We start from the raw sequence: 15,852 nt of genomic DNA, 5'->3' as shown, positions 1-15,852 counted from the left end.
TGTTTGAGAGGTTTTTAATCCCAGTCATGAGGGCTCATTTCATCTTCCTGACCTCCTGATGTCCCACCTCCCGACATCACCTTGGGAGTTGGGATTCCGGGGGACACAGGCATTCTGACCGCATCACTGTTAGGCCACAGCCCCTGAGAACTAACTCTTGCTTCTCTGCCTCACTGCAGGGGAGCTGATCAACCTCGCCATGTACTGTGAGAGGATCAGGAGGAAATTCTGGCCTGAGTGGCACCATGATGACGACAATACCATCTATGAGTCTGAGGAGAGCAGCGAGGCCAGCAAGACTCACACACCCATGCTGGATTTTAGCTTCTATTCAAGGACAGAGACCTTCGAAGATGAAGGGGCTGAGAACAGTTTTTCCAGGACGCCAGACACGGATTTCACCGGACACTCTCTCTTTGATTCTGACGTGGACATGGATGACTACACAGACCACGAACAGTGCAAGTGATGTCCCGCCGCTGACCCTCTTCCTGAGGGGTTGCCACTCCCTGGGTCAGTCTGGTTTCCCAGGTAGAAATCCACCTGAGCTGGGAGGAGATCCTCAAGCTTGGCTCAGTTTTAACATGCTAACCGGACTATAAGCCGCCTTATTTCTTTTTTGTACAAACAAAACACAGAACCATTCAGATGGCTCCGTTTAAAACAGGCAAAACAAATATCAGCATGGTACCTGAAATCCATTTTTGTTTTCATTAGAAAACCAATATTGTGTGGGAGGGCAGGTACATGAATGGGCATCACCTGAGTGTTTTTATTGCTCCTTTTCAACTGAGGACTCGGTTGTCAGGTGGACTCTTGAACATCTTTCATCTACCAGGGTTTTAAGTGATGAGAGATATCGTCAGAAAAAATGTAGGGGATAACGTCCTTTGGCCGCTGTTGTACTTTGTGTGTGTATTTGTATGTTGAGACAGAAGTCAAATGAAGTCCACCGATATTCAGTGGACAGCGGTTATGTGTGCAGCGCTGAGTTGGGGGTGCTATGCAACAGGAGTTTTCATTCTAAACCCTGCCAGTGACTAGCTGCGTGATCTGGGGCAGGTCCTTTAACTATTGTGTGCCTCATTTACCCCACCTGTAACGTGGGGATGACAATACTCTCCACCTACCTACCTCACAGGGGTGTCGTGGGGGTTCATGTGGCAGCATTAGCATGGCGCTGTAAACCTTCTGGAAGTGGTGCAATGCGAACCAATTTTATTCTTCATTGGGCTTCGTAAACGTTAAGATCTGAGGGCACAGGACTTCCATATTTGGGCAACAATCACAGTCACTTGCAAAGGCTGTGCAGAGGAAACACACACAAAGCCTGTTAGGACTGTGACATTCTTCTTTGTGATGTGGCTGGAAGAACTTTGGAAGTAGCTTCCCAAATCATCAAGTACATGTGGTCCTTAGCTCCGGGCACTTGCAGAACAGCGTTTCTTTCATTGCCGAGTGCACTGGCGTGTGGCTTTGCTGCCTCCCAAGTGCTAACTTGCCTGTGTTTATTGATTGGGAGAAGATAAAGCTTAGGACTATGGCAGGTTAACAGAGGTGAAGGAAAGCATTTGACTTTTGTAGGCACAAGCTTGCCAACTGTCGTGACTTTTTGAAGACAAAGGTGCACTGGAAAGAGAAGCTTGAAGGTGTTCCTTGTGTCTGAGTTCTCTGCAGTTTCCTTAATGCCCTGGTCAGGTGTCCCACTGTGGGGGAGAGCTTGACAGCATGGACACCAAATCCTAGTGTTTCATGATCTCTCATCCCTTCCCATCGCCCCTCTCTTTCCCTCTCTTCAGAGCCCCCAAACTGGTGGGATTTTCCTGTATTGGTATTTGACTCTGAAGACAACTTTGGATAGCTTAGTTCATTTTCTAGGCAACTGTGGGCCAAGGGTTCTGTGTGGTGGCTGTGAATTTGAGCTGTAAGACTTAACTACAAACCAATGGCTTTGCTTCTGATCAACTGGGTAAAGGTTACTTTAGGGTTGATGAGGCCCCCCAAAGATGGAAGTTTCTGAGAAATTAATGTAATTTACTTGAAGAGTAACCTATTTTTTAATATAGCTTCTCCACAAAAATCTTTAAAGAGTGTTGTTCATTTTCGAAGCGGCAAAGAGGGGGCGTTTTGAAGATGTTAACCACTGAGGCAGCTGTAGGGCATAATGTTGAAATGGGAATAATGTTGAACTCTTATGTTAGAAAGTCTTACCTGTAGAAAACTTAGCTATGGATATTTTATATTAAAGAGGAACCGCTTGATGAATAGTAAGAAGGGGGTGGAGGAGGTGTGCATGATTAGGCATGCTTGTGTGTTGTCGTCATGTGGGTGACCTGTTTGTCTCCTGGTGTTCTGAGCATCGCCTGGCAGTTCTATGTGATGAGGGAAACCATTGAATGGAGCATGGCTAGGAGTACTGTGGACCTGACTCAGCACAGGTTTTCTTGCCCGCTCCTCTCTCTCAGCCGGAGAGAAATGCTTGACACTTTGCGTATAACCGACTTATTCTTCCTTTGTGATGCTTTTCCCTGTAAGAATGTTGTGAGTATGAGTATGTGGATTAATATCTGCTTTCTTATGCATTACTTGGAGGGGAACTCCATACATAGGCAGTGTTTGTTGTTAAATTGTAGGGAAGTTCACTTCATCTAGGTACCCCTCGAGGGGTGTAATCAATGGGCATTGCCAACTGGAGTCCTGGGTGCTTGGACAGCTCACAACTGGGTACTTTGTAGACACAAATTTGAATAGAACCTGAGAATATACCTCTGTTTCCCTCCTCCATATGGAGTATTGAAACAAAATGACCAAGATAAAAATCATGGCAGTGTGGGTCCTTAATGGGAGGACTTTACTTTTTTATGTGCTGCCCAGATTTGAAGCCCTGTCCAGTTTGGTGAATAGGTGCTACTTGTAAGGACAACAATAAGAAACTAGGGGGCGTTTCACTCATTCGCTCAAGATTTTTTATTTATTTATTTTTTTATTTTCTGGAAAGTAACGTAAGGAAGCACAATATTTTATGTAAATAGATGCTTTTGATTGGACAGAAAAATACAAGGGCCACATGTTTCTTTTAACCTCTTATTATAGAAACAAAACTTCTTATATGTCTGCTTCCCACTCCACAATCAGGATTAGTGAGCAGTGGCTAGATGCTTTGGATCCATCAGGACAATTTAAAGGACAACACACATTTATGCAAAAATAGACTATGTTGTCAGATTTTACCATTTTGTTGTCCTATAATAAGTTGTGACCAGTGACACTACCAAGGCCTTGGCCATATCGTTGATCACAGACTTAGAACACTTTGGACTTGAATCACACTGTTGCAGTCTAGACCTCAGGTGAGTCTTGCCCATGTGCACAGAGTATTAGCTATGTTGGGAAATGAGAACGAGTCAAGGAAAGGAAGTACTAGATTTGTTTGCAAGCACAGAACTGAAGGTCTAGAACATAGCTCTAGAGAGGTCCTTGCAAGAGAGCCGCAGAGGTCATCGCTGTCTCCATCACACACTGTGTATTTGAAGAGTAAGACCCACAGCTGGGGTCCTTCACCTTGCCCTGGAGGGCTCTCGCCATCACACACCCTTGCTTTGGTTTCCGTGCAAACCCATGTTCTGAACAATTGCTCCATGTTTCAGTACCCCGGCCCCACTCTGAGTCTTGGATTCCTGCTACATCACTCTCACCTCCCACATCTAGCCAGCCTAGTTCAGGCCAATTCAAGAGACCTTTCCTCAGTATCTATCCCATGTGTGGCACTGCCAGGCTCTGTGAATAGCAACAGGATGGATTTTCAAATTCAATACTACCCTTCCTGTCTTTTATTATCTTTAAAATAACTTGTGTTCATTCAGTCGCTCCCTCACCGAGTATGTACTGAGCGTCTGTCCTGTCTCTGACCCTGGGATGCCCACTAGGTGTAGAGTAGCTGACAAGGCAGACATGACACTGACTTCAGAGCATCTTCTTTTGCTTTGCTTTGTGTGATAACCTTTACATGCTTGACTCTTTCCAGATCCATCTCACACATTACCACTGGAGCAATCTTGGGAAAAACTTTTGGTCTGTGGGGGGTGTCTATTGCCTCAGGCTGAGGCTTCCTCCTTAGGGCTCAATATTCTCACTTCCTTCTCTTGTCTCCCATGGCTCTTCCATACACCCTCTAGTGTGGCAGATCCATTTATCACTACCTCTACATGCCTCCTGTTCTCCACCTCTCTGCTGAAATGCCCTACCCTCTGGCCCCAATCACCATCTCTTAAGGCCCAACTTCATCAGTTCCGCATGAAGAATTCCCAACTTATTATCATCCCCCTTCCCTCTAAAAACAAAAACACTTATCATTTCCTTCCCTGAAGGCTAGATGGGAAAAGCATGCTCAGAAAGTGGGCCACATGCTAGAAAGTAATGGGTTTTCATTGTGTGTGTCAGTGCCTCCATTGATAATCTAATGAGAGTCCTAGGCTCTATTCCCAGAAAAGTGCATGTATGCAAATATCTACAATTTTACATATAAATTCAAAGATTTGGAAAGTGGATTTGCTCTTTGATCCCTCAGGGGGTCCAACGACCCCAGATGAGGAGGTCTTGTTGTAAAGAGTCTCTAAACATCACTGTTGGTGTTGTTCTTGTCTTTTACACATCCAGGGAGGAGAGAATTGGTATGAGATGTGCAAGCAAACGTGGTGTCTATTGTTATTCACACTGAATATGTGCTGAGTGACAGAGAGAGAACAAAGAACAGCTGTCCCACATTGTTTGAGAAAATATCTTTATTCAGACAGAATTTTTATTTGTATGTGTGTGTACATGTCTTTGGGGATGTACACACCTTTGAGGGTACACTAGCCAGTATGGGGAATTGGATCCTGCTCAGCTGGAGATATGGGTGTTTGCAAGAAGTGGGTGCTGGGATTAGAATTCTGGTCCTCACAGGCTGGAGAGATGGCTCAGCCATTAAAGGCTAGGCTCACAATAAAGAATATAAGAATTGTGGTCCTCAGGATTGAGTAGCAATCACTCTGAACCACTGAGCCGTCTCTCTAGCCCTGGATTTACAATTCTGAAAGTGATAGAGTTCGTTGTTGTCATTGTGACTTATTTTCAACTACTTCTGAAGCTGGTGTAGCAGAATGAGTTCAGGACCAAGTAAGCATTTTATCTGCTCTGAAACCCACCACTTCTGATTGAGTAAGCAGTGGTCTTGGGGCTGGAGGTTGGAAAGAAGTGGTTGGATTTTTTTTTTATTATGGAATAAGATCTATGCAACAAATTTTCCTGTGTTCATTTTTTCGTGGATCAATTGTTGATTCTATTTTCAATAAAATGGTGATGCATTATGCTGGTAGGGAAAAGTTCAGTTTATTCTTCCTTTAAAAAACAAAGCAGAACAAAGCTATCTTTAGTGCTCTTGACTGACCCGAGTTCCTTTGCGGGTGTTCAGTGTTGTTTGAGTAGACCTACTACTAATATGCTGGATACACTAGGAAAATATATTTAGTGGCAAATAGTTCCCGCTATGAAAGCTGAGCACTGAGTTCATCATTAACAGGCCCAGAGGTCAATGGTGTGCAACTGTGACATACTTTATTTATTTACCTTTACTCAGTGCTTCTGGTGACCTGAATGAACCTGTAAAGTTCACAAGGATCCCCTTGGTGGGTGGATAGGACTGGAGTGCCCCATGCCTGTAGAATTCTTACTTAATGCCATGGGTAAGTAACAGACACATGTAGGATGCTTTCTTTATTTCAGTTCCCTACCTGGAGCTTAGGTTTTGGGTCTTTGAAGAATATCTGAAGTCCTGAAGCAGTGATTGCTGGAACCAGTCAATACCTTGCCCTTCAGAGTACAGTTATGGGACATTCTGGCTTTTGCATAAGCAGAGAACTTCTGCAGACCCAGAGTTTCCAAAAGTCATCTTGCTAGGCCATGGCAACTACAAAGCTCTGCTTTCAGGAAGATCATTGCTCCAAGATATCTAGTTTGTGGGCACGAGAAGGAGTCTTTGCAATAGCGAAACATACCTTCTGGATATGGTCTCACACCACGTACTGTTACAGTGCTTTGGAATTCTGCACACAATTAATTCCAGCATTGCTTCCTAGCACTTAAAAACACTACCGTCCCTCATTACAATGTTAGCTATTTTAAGAGTTTACTGACTGCTGAGTAATAGCCACATACATTTATCATGACCAGTTCATTGTATAAAATATAGTATTGCTGAATGAGAGTAATTTATCTCCCACCATCTGTCAACAAGCATTTATTTTTATTTATTTGTTTTTCTTCTGTGGCTCTAGAATACTTCATTTGTCGGTAATCTTTTTCTTTATTTAGCACTTGAGCTATCTTTTGATCTTTAAAAAAAATGGATTTAGCTTGTAAATTGCCATGTTTATTAGTACTGGCCAAACAGGTAACAAAAAGGACAGAATGTTTCAAGGCTAAAAGAGAGAAAGGCTCTTCAGTCTGAGGAGTTTCCCCTTTAATTGTTCAGAATGCAAATGGTCTCTCATATTTCTTTCAATCCTACCCCCTCTGAAAGGTCACTTTTGATTATTAACCATGTCCAGTGGCTATATTTTAACTTTTAATTATATTTGATTTTTTTTTTGCAGTAATATAATGGAAGTCAACATTGAAATGTTTGGCAGGTCTTTGTGTCAGCAGGAGGGACATGTTTCTGTGACTCCTGTCAAAGTGGTTTTGCCTCAGTGATAAGCCTCCTGAGATCAGATCGTGCCAATTGTAAACAGTTTTTTTTTTTTCCCCACTCACCTGCACGGTAGTAAATGACAACTCAAATTTTGATTTGGGTGATGGTTTTTTCATGATGGTGGTTGGGAACCTGAAGTACCAAGCCCTTTTCCTGGGATTCTTAGTCTTTCACTGAGACAGGAAAGAAAGAAATGGCAGCAAATACCAGGACTCGGACAACGGTGTGGTGTGGCTGGGTTGGAGGTGTGTTGATCACGGAAAGTTTTTTATGTGACGGAATGTTATGAAAACAATAAAAAGCACAGGCTTCCAAATGAAAAACAAATGCAGTCCGGACAGTGATGGATTGCCTATGGCTATACAAGTGGCCAGTGTGGGGAGCACTGAAGTAATGTTTATCTTAAGTTCTGACCAAGACAGGACCTCTGGATCAGAGTGCTGTTCATCTCGATCTCAGTGCCCCAGTACTGTCCCTCCGAGGCTGGGCTGGCAATTCGCAGGGCAGCTTACAGGGCTTGGCCCACTGTGTTGACTCCTTCGATTTTGAGACTTCATTCTAGTACAAAAAGTTATAGCACTTACAGAAAATATACAAAGCAATTATATTTCATTTGAGAAGTTTTTAAAAATGTTTAGAGACACCACAAATCATTTATATTTAGGCATCTGTCCAAACCGTTGTGTTTAATTTATCCGTCGAACTTTCTGCACTTGTCTCTCTGTATTTACTTATGATAAATGCAGATGTATATGTGTAGACACTGCTGTATATGTGTATATGGCTCTGCTGATTTATAACGTTCATTTCAAAGCTTCTCAGCCTAGACATTAGAAAGTGTATCATTCAGTAGAGTTTAAGGAATGGAGAGGTTACTTAGCACGCAGAAGGCTGTAACTGATTAGAGAATGTGTCTGTAACCTGTGTGGCAAGTGGACAGATATGGATGCATGATTTGGGTCAAGTTATTTACTCATTTTTATGTGAAGTAGGAGACAAGAAAAATCAGCAGTTAAATGTCGCTTGTTTTCCTTTGAGGCAGGATCTCATGTAGCTAGATCTCACTTTTACGAGAGCCTATTTTAATTCTGTTTTTGGGAACACTTGGTCTAGAACGCCTTGACAACTCCCACATGCTTTCACCACACTAAGGTGAAAACAAGAAAATCAAGGGAAATGAACCCCAATTATTCAATTATGCATTGCGGGAGAATTTGGGCACCGTTCTGAAATGCAAGCTTTTCTAATACCTGGTAATCACCCTCTCGTCTCACTTGTGTATCCAAATGTATGAAAGATGTACGGGTTTACCCTAAGGAAACTGAGATAGCCAGGGCCTACACTGGCGTGATTTCAACCCACCTTTCAGCTGCTTGGGGCTGACGGAGGACATTTATCTGTGTTATCTGGTTTGTAAACACGGTGAATAGCATCTCACTGACCAAGGGCCCCAGTGTGGAGGCATCATACAGTGTTTATTTCTGGAGCCATGAGTTACTTTAGCACAGTTGCTGTTAGTAGTTTATAAAGCCATACTTCCACTTGTACACTTGATTGTAAGATAGATTTAAATTGTGCACTATGTTGATTACTCTATATAAATGTGGAAATTCTGTATATTTGGTCTTATGCTGTATGTATTTGATGTGTAAATGATAACTAATGGATATGAAATAGCTTGCTGTGGATGTCTTCATTCCAATTCATTTCTCTTGAAAATTTGAATGTTTAATCTTTATACCTATGGGGAAATATGAAAGTTTGCATCAAATATGCTGTTAAATGGTGGCCTCTTAGATCAGGGGAATATTTTAGTTGTAAGGCTGTTGTACAATTGGAACAAGGTCATGACTTTGTTAGGCATATAACTTCCGGCTTGGATTTTATTTTATGTACATTGGTGTCTTGCCCGCAGGTGTGTCTGTATGAGGGCATCAGATCCCATGGAACAGAAGTTACTGACAGCTGTGAGCTGTCATGTGGATGCTGGGAATTGAACCTGGGTCCTCTGCAAGAGCAGTCAGTGCTCTTAACCACTGAGCCATCTCTCCAGCCCTGCTTGGATTTTAAATGAGTGTATTTTTAAAAGAAGCAGCACTGGTCTCTGGATTATGTTGTCCTCCCTTTTCTGCTCTTCCGTCATGCTCCATGTGGCCTCCAAGAACACTGTGAGGAGTGATAACCCTGGCCAAAAAGGAATCAGAGGGACAGCTAGGGGCACATCTTAAAGCTTTAGCTGTGGCTAGACCTCGTAATGAACCCACTTCTTGTATGATATTGCCTCTCTTAGTTTCTATACTTCTTCAATAAAGTAACTATACTTTCCATTTACAGCCCAAGGGGGTGGGATTTGCATATGGCTAAAGTGTGGATAATATCTTGGCATCAGAGATGCATAGGTGAGGTTTGGAAAGACAAATCTTGTTTCTACATGTTCCACAGTATATGTGTGACATTGAGCTTCTGAGGGTAGCTGGACCTACAGGCATGCCAGGTTCTGTGGAGATGTGCACAAGGCTTCAGATATAATCTTCAAGTCTGATTCTTTAATAATCAATAGTTTTCACCATTTATGGCAAATTACAATAAGGTAATATCCAAAATCTACCCCACAGTCAGAATATCTACTTAGTAGAAAATGAGAGGATTCTCTGATCCCACATTCTAAATAGAATGGTTTGAATTTATATCCTCTGAGAACTCCTGGGTTGGGATGTAGTTCAGAGACAGAGTACTTGCTTAGCACTCCCAGAGTCTCCACCGCCCCATACACACTTGCTTAAGAACTGTTCTTCCCCTCCCTCACTACCTCCTTCCCTCCCTCCTTCCCTCCTTTCCTCCCACCTCCCTCCCTCCCTCCCCCTCTCGTTTTCTCAAGGCAAGGTTTCTCTGTGTACTTATTTTGTACACCAGGCTATCCTTGCACTCAGAGATCTGCATGCCTTTGCCTCCTTAGTGTTGAGATTAAAGGCATGTACCACCACCACACCAGGCCTAAGAACTCCATTCTTAACCATTTCACCCATGCTTAATTTAAATTTTTTATATTGTTTTGAGACAGGGTATCACTATGTAGACTTGGATTGCCTTGGGCATGCTATGTAAACCAGACTGGCCTCGAACTCACAGAGCTCCTTTTTCTCTGCCTCCTGAATTCTGGCATTAAAGGCATGCACCACCATGCCCAGCCTCTATAGACCCTCATCAGATGTATTTGTCGATAAATATACTCTACTCAAATGTAAGTTGGTACCAGACCCTTCTAGACTTGTGTGGGGAGGAGAGGGCATATGCTCTAAACTTGGCACCTGCCGAGTTAGGGAGGCGTTGCTGTGCTTGCCTTTAGGACTTACTAGGGGAGGGACTGTTTGCCTTCCCAGTAGGTAATGCTAGAAAGTGATGAGTGCTTTGCCTTGCTGTTTGTGCTCAATGCTCCCTGACTGTCATATTTTGCATTGCTTGCCTGCAAGAGGAGAGATGGAAGAACTGGTCTCTGTGCTCCAGGACCTGCCTGCTTTCTCAACTCCCATCGAATGTTTCCCAGTTGGGCTGCTTCCTTTCGGCAGCAGACTTTTCTTCTAGAGACTTCCTATGGACAAAAGGGAACTCTGGAAAATACTGAGGAAAGGGAGATAATCCCTTCCTTAGGGAGTTAGGGTGAGGCTGCTCTGTGTGCACAAGGGAGGTGCTCAGTTGGCTGATGCTAAAACTCAAGGGAGCTATCTGTAGTGGAGATATCCTTAAGTCTGAGTCTGAGGCTTTCCTACCTGGGCGTGGGGGTTGGCTTGGCTTGGGCAAGTGTTCTGTAGTTCATACTCTGCAGTGTATCCTGAATTCCAATTAACACGAAGATCCTTGGCAGCCTTGAAAAGGATGAGAGTCAGGAAAAGGCTGAAAGGAGCAGGCGTCTCAGACCCCTGTCCTATGAGGTTCGCAGGTAATGGCTGATCTTGCCGTGACCTCCTTCTCGGAGCCTCTTCAAACTTTTCTTGGGAATTCAGGGAAGATGGCAGGAAGTTTATGCAGTTACTTGGTGACATAAAACAATTCACATTTGCTGGTGGCTTAAGCATTGATGGGGTATGTGAGGAAGTAGGACCAGACTATTTGCAAGCTATCTCCATGGCTATGAAGAGAGCTTTTAAGCAGAAGACTAACATGGGCACTGCATTTAAATGAGGTTTGTATGAGGGCAGCCTGAGTGAAGGCATAATCAGAGAAGAGGCCACTGTGCTGAAGAGCTGCACTGAATTTCTATGATGTAGTGAGGCAAGAGCAGGTAATAGGGCAGGGTTACTGGGTGTGGTAGAGGGAAGACTGCAGTCTTTTGGATGTGAGGGTGTAGGAAAGAGAAGGAGGTGATGCTGAGGTTCTGGGTCTGATGTTACTGATGTCGGATGGGGGAAATGGGAAGGAGGGGCTGGGCTTGGGGAGGGCAGGGAGAGTTGGGTGCTAGTCACACTGAACCCATCCAATAGGAGATTGAGTTCTCAAACTTTTCTGTCTTTTTTTTTGCATTTTTTATTAATTACATTTTTTCATTTATTTTACATCCTGAGAATTCTCAAACTTTTCAAGGTAGGAAAGTGAAACCTCCCTGAAGAGATAGTTGAAGCACAGGAGCAGAATAGAGAACAGTTACTGCATTTGTATGACGTTTAATTGTTTTTAGGATAATATCAACCACACCTGGGCCTTTCTTTGTAAAATGAGGAACCTTGCATGTTGATCTTTGAAATCTTCCAGCCCAATCCTCCTCCCATCCTTCCCTGAAGCTGACTCCTTCTCTGTAAACACTGACTTTACCTCCTGCTTTGATGATTTTACAGCAGTGGAAAGAGGAGTTAATTGACCAAATCAAGTAATAATAGCTAACATTAACAAATCGCTACGCACCAAGTACAGTGTTCTCAGCAGCCTACACATATAACTCATTTAATCATCTCCTCAATGCTAGGAGATGTGTTTGTCCTTATCACCATCATAGTCATTATTGTAAATATTCATTTCTTTAATGGTGAGTTAATAATGGTTAATTGTATTAACGACTACTTTGATTTTATGATGGCTAATTTTATGTGTCAACTTGAATGCGTCATGAGGTGCCTTGATTAGCATTGCTTCTGAGTGTGTCTTTGAGGGTGTTTCTGGACAAGATGAGCATAATAGGAATTTATATACTGCAGGATAAAGTTAACACTGTAAAAGACCTTTGAAGAGGAATTCAGCAACACTGTGGTAAGCTGAGGACATAATACTCTATTTTTGTTCATATATATATATGTATATATATACATACATACATACATATATACATACATACATACGTATACACACACATACACACACACACACACACACACACACACACACACACACACACACACACTGGGGACAAGAAGATACAGAAGACTGAAAGCTTGGGTCCAGGAGGTCTTGCATGGGCTGATGACTTACAGCATCTTACATACAGTTTTCAGGGGAAAATGGGACAGAGTCAGCAGAAGGCTGGCATACCGCACGACAAAGGCAGTGGGACGTTAACCAAGCAGTATCGCACAAAGGGAACACTGGGCACTTTGAGTGCACCACAGACCAAACACTCTGCAACCTTGGGACTGATCATCCCAGTCCTCTTTAGAGGGTAAGGCCAGCTTCCCAGGAACGGAAACTGTCCTTGCCAAGTCTGCCCCTGGGCAAAGGACAGAACCAGCTCTTCTTTATCCCTTTATCAGGGCCTTTGAGAAAGCCTTGGGTCAGCCTGGAACATATTCCAGAGAAAAGGAGTTCACAGACTCGGCAGAAGCAGGCTTCCTTATCTACGAGGGTGGGTGAGGGTGGGCGTCATTCATTCCACAGAGGACCCAAATAAGCAAAAAGTGGAGGGAAGAAAGAGGAAATCCCCACCTCTTAGCAGCCTTACTACTTCCACTGGAACATCTCATGCCGACTGTCTTCAAACTGGGATTTACATAATAGCTCTCATGGTTTTCAAGTTTCTGGACTCAGATTAGATCCTACTGCCTTCCATGAGGGTGGGATCAGTGGTATACATAAAGATAAGCACAGACCTTACCCTCAGTGGAAGGTAAGGCATGAACATACAGACGTGATTAAACATAGGTGCTGGTAATAAGATAGTCTGGGCCCCACAATGGAGCGAGTGCTTTAAGCCTGCAAACACAGGCGCCCTTGCAGAGGTCCTTCCAGGACCTCTTATTTACCTGTCTTCATGGCACTAAGTGCCTACTTACCCTTCCAAGTCATAACAGTTCTAGAAATGCCCTCTCTCTAGGATAGAAGGAAGGAAATTTAGCTTTCTTTGGTTGAAAATTTTTTTTTTTTAAATCAGATATTTGAAAAAGAATGGCCTGACATGACCTGAACGCCCTCCCCTTTTTTTGCCTTTGGACAATATAAGAAACTTTATTTATATATGTTCTGTTCCTTTAAAATGTACACAGAGGGAAAGTTTTGATTAAAATATGTAAAAAGCACAGGACACAAAGATAATTTCTGCTAAAATCAAGAGAACCTGGTAGTATCCAACACCTGAAAAGTAATCAGAAGCAGCCACCAGAGGGCTAGACCCATGGAGAGCAGCCACACCAAACGTCCTTGGGCCTCTCTGCCTCTGTAGATTGTTTCACAAGTTAATACACATTTCAAGAATGTCTAAATTTTTATTTCTAATCATTTCTCATAATAATAATCTTTTATTTATTAATGCACTATCAGGTAAGAGATTGCTTATATCCATAAAAATACATTAAGTAAACTACTTGCTTAACGGAGCTGTCAATCATAGGAGTAGATACAATTTGGGAAGCACTACTGTAATACAGGCAATGTTCTCTTATGAGCTGGCACTTAAAGCCACACTGTATCCCTTCTATGTGCAGGGAAAGTTCCCTAGATCCCTAATGAATATTCAGCAATGACAACTTCTTAATCCATACAGTAAGACAAAGGGCGTTTCCTTTTCTTCAAGAGGCACGTTTTCTGATGATTCACTGGAAGTCCTCAGTAGGTGGCACTAGAAATACGACATCAGGGAAGAGAGAAATGCCTAGGAATTCTTATACATGAGAAACTGCTAGAAGCTTTGTGAGTTTTGTCTATAGAAGCTGAATCAGGATTGCTTTTAAAATCTTTGGACATTCAAGCTGGTTCATTTCTCCATTCTGTAAGAGATTTCTGAAGGTTCTATAGCAAAAAGTCTGCCCAGTGAGAAATGAGTTCTTCTAAGGAAGAATCCCCATTGGTAAAGCTTGAAGACTTCCTGCTCTCTCCTCCTACCAGGTGTCTTGTGCTTTCTGACTCTGTATGGGCCCCAGATGTTTCAGGACCACTGTGGTGGATGCCTCTCTGAGAGAACTGGGCCTGCTGAACTTTTCTCAGTCCCCTTGAGTAGACTATAAAAGTCATTGTGAGCTCCTGAGGAATGTTAGGAAAGCCACTCTGTGGATATGATGCCACGTATCACTATTGGGTGATGATTCTGCTCCTGAAGCCATTGCAGTTGTTAACCACAAGCAAAATGTGCTTTGGGAAGGTGTTGCTCATGCTCTTCCAAGATCTCATTAGCTGGGAAACAAAAGAAATATTCTTCTTCTATTTTGGGTTTGCTAATTGATGTCACATTACCCAGGTCACCAGTTTCATACATCACACCAGCAGAGAGAAGTCAATCAGCTAGCTTCGTTTTTAACCTCTTCTGGGTTTCCAGGAGCATCACTTTGCATCTTATGACAAATGAAGATGTTACTGGGCTTGATGTCCAGGTGTACCATGCCAGAGTTGTAGATGTACTTAAGCCTCAAGGGAATCTTAGAAGGATGCCTTTGCGTTTGGGCTCTTGGAAGTGATTGACAGATGCAGCATTAGCATTCTCAAATACAGCGGATTGCAAGCTCCCACCATTAATTTATTCATTTGGAGTGATCATGTGATCATCTTCTGCAGAGGAAGAATAGCACCATGTGGGGGTGATGGCTAATCACCACATGAACATTAACTTTGTGCAAATCCAAATTCTGATTTGATAATCCTGGAAGGGTTTTTGTAGAGTGCTTTATTGAATAATTGCATCCATCCAGCCTCATAATGCACTTGTAGACTGTACCAAATTCCTCAACTTCAATTTCTTCTACTTCCCAGAATTCCTTTCCTTTTTTTCTTTTTTCTTTTTGGTTTTTCGAGACAGGGTTTCTCTGTGTAGCTTTGCGCCTTTCCTGGAACTCACTTGGTAGCCCAGGCTGGCCTCGAACTCACAGAGATCCGCCTGGCTCTGCCTCCCGAGTGCTGGGATTAAAGGCGTGCGCCACCACTGCCCGGCTCAGAATTCCTTTTCAAAGCAGGAAGCCATATTAGTGTTTTGGGGAACACTTTCCTTAGCAGGCAGCCGCGTTCTGCTTTGCCTTCCCTTTCTTCAATTTCCTCAAGCTAGCTCTGGGCTTCTCTTGCCCTTTGACCGAGGGGATAATGTTCTACAGGACTCTGGATTGAATGGACTGATACTGACTGGAGGCAAAGAGGTCTTATCGATGAGGCAAGCAGGCATGAGTCTCAGACACTTAGAGCTTTGGGTGGAGACCCTGTTGAAGAGATCTCTGGCCGGCTCAGCACTTCTAGGAGTAGAGGGATTGTCATTGGACCCACAGCTTGCTCTTGCTGTGTAGTACTGGTGTCTCCAGGTATTTGGGAGAGTCTGAAACTGGAATCTTAAGAACAAATCTGGACTTTCCTTGTTTCTATTCCGAGAGGCATCAAGTTTATCTCTGAGGGGAGTTTCAGGATCCCCTACGTCCTCATCCTCATACCTCATATATCTTTGCCTCAAGGTCTCCTTGCTGTCTTCTGCCCTTCATTCTGTCTCTTCTTCACAAAAGGAAAAGTTTAATTTTGTATTCAGCCCCTGGTTAGCCCCCTGTTGGCCATCTCAGCAAAGGGCCTTACAGTGTGGACAGGAAGGTCTCTGAGAAAGGAACACTGAATCCACAAAGCTAAGGAGGAAAAAACAAACAAATAAACCCCAGCATCTTCCACAGCTTCAGCTCACCCTTCCTCCTACCAACCAACAGCTGTTGACCTGAATCCTAAATAACGAGTGTGAGATTCTA

General features: G+C 43.2%; 1 protein-coding gene and 1 pseudogene across 3 annotated transcripts in view; one reads left to right on the top strand and one right to left on the bottom strand.

The window, feature by feature from the left end:
- Positions 1–8,418, top strand: part of Faxc (failed axon connections homolog, metaxin like GST domain containing) — a 74,837-nt gene extending 66,419 nt beyond the window's left edge. For all 3 annotated transcript variants that reach the window (XM_052718112.1, XM_052718110.1, XM_052718109.1), the window contains one exon: positions 180–8,418. In XM_052718112.1, the coding sequence (XP_052574072.1) occupies positions 180–469 (290 nt within the window). In that variant the 3' untranslated portion in view covers positions 470–8,418. The remainder of the gene's footprint in view (positions 1–179) is intronic.
- Positions 6,742–15,852, bottom strand: part of LOC128097047 (wee1-like protein kinase 2) — a 76,479-nt pseudogene continuing 67,368 nt past the window's right edge.

This window comes from Peromyscus californicus, unplaced genomic scaffold (assembly GCF_007827085.1).
Source record: "Peromyscus californicus insignis strain IS unplaced genomic scaffold, ASM782708v3 Scaffold_5__1_contigs__length_169319896, whole genome shotgun sequence".
NCBI lineage: Eukaryota > Metazoa > Chordata > Mammalia > Rodentia > Cricetidae > Peromyscus > Peromyscus californicus.
Note: the sequence above shows the minus strand (reverse complement) of the source record. Positions and strands in the feature narration are given on the sequence as shown.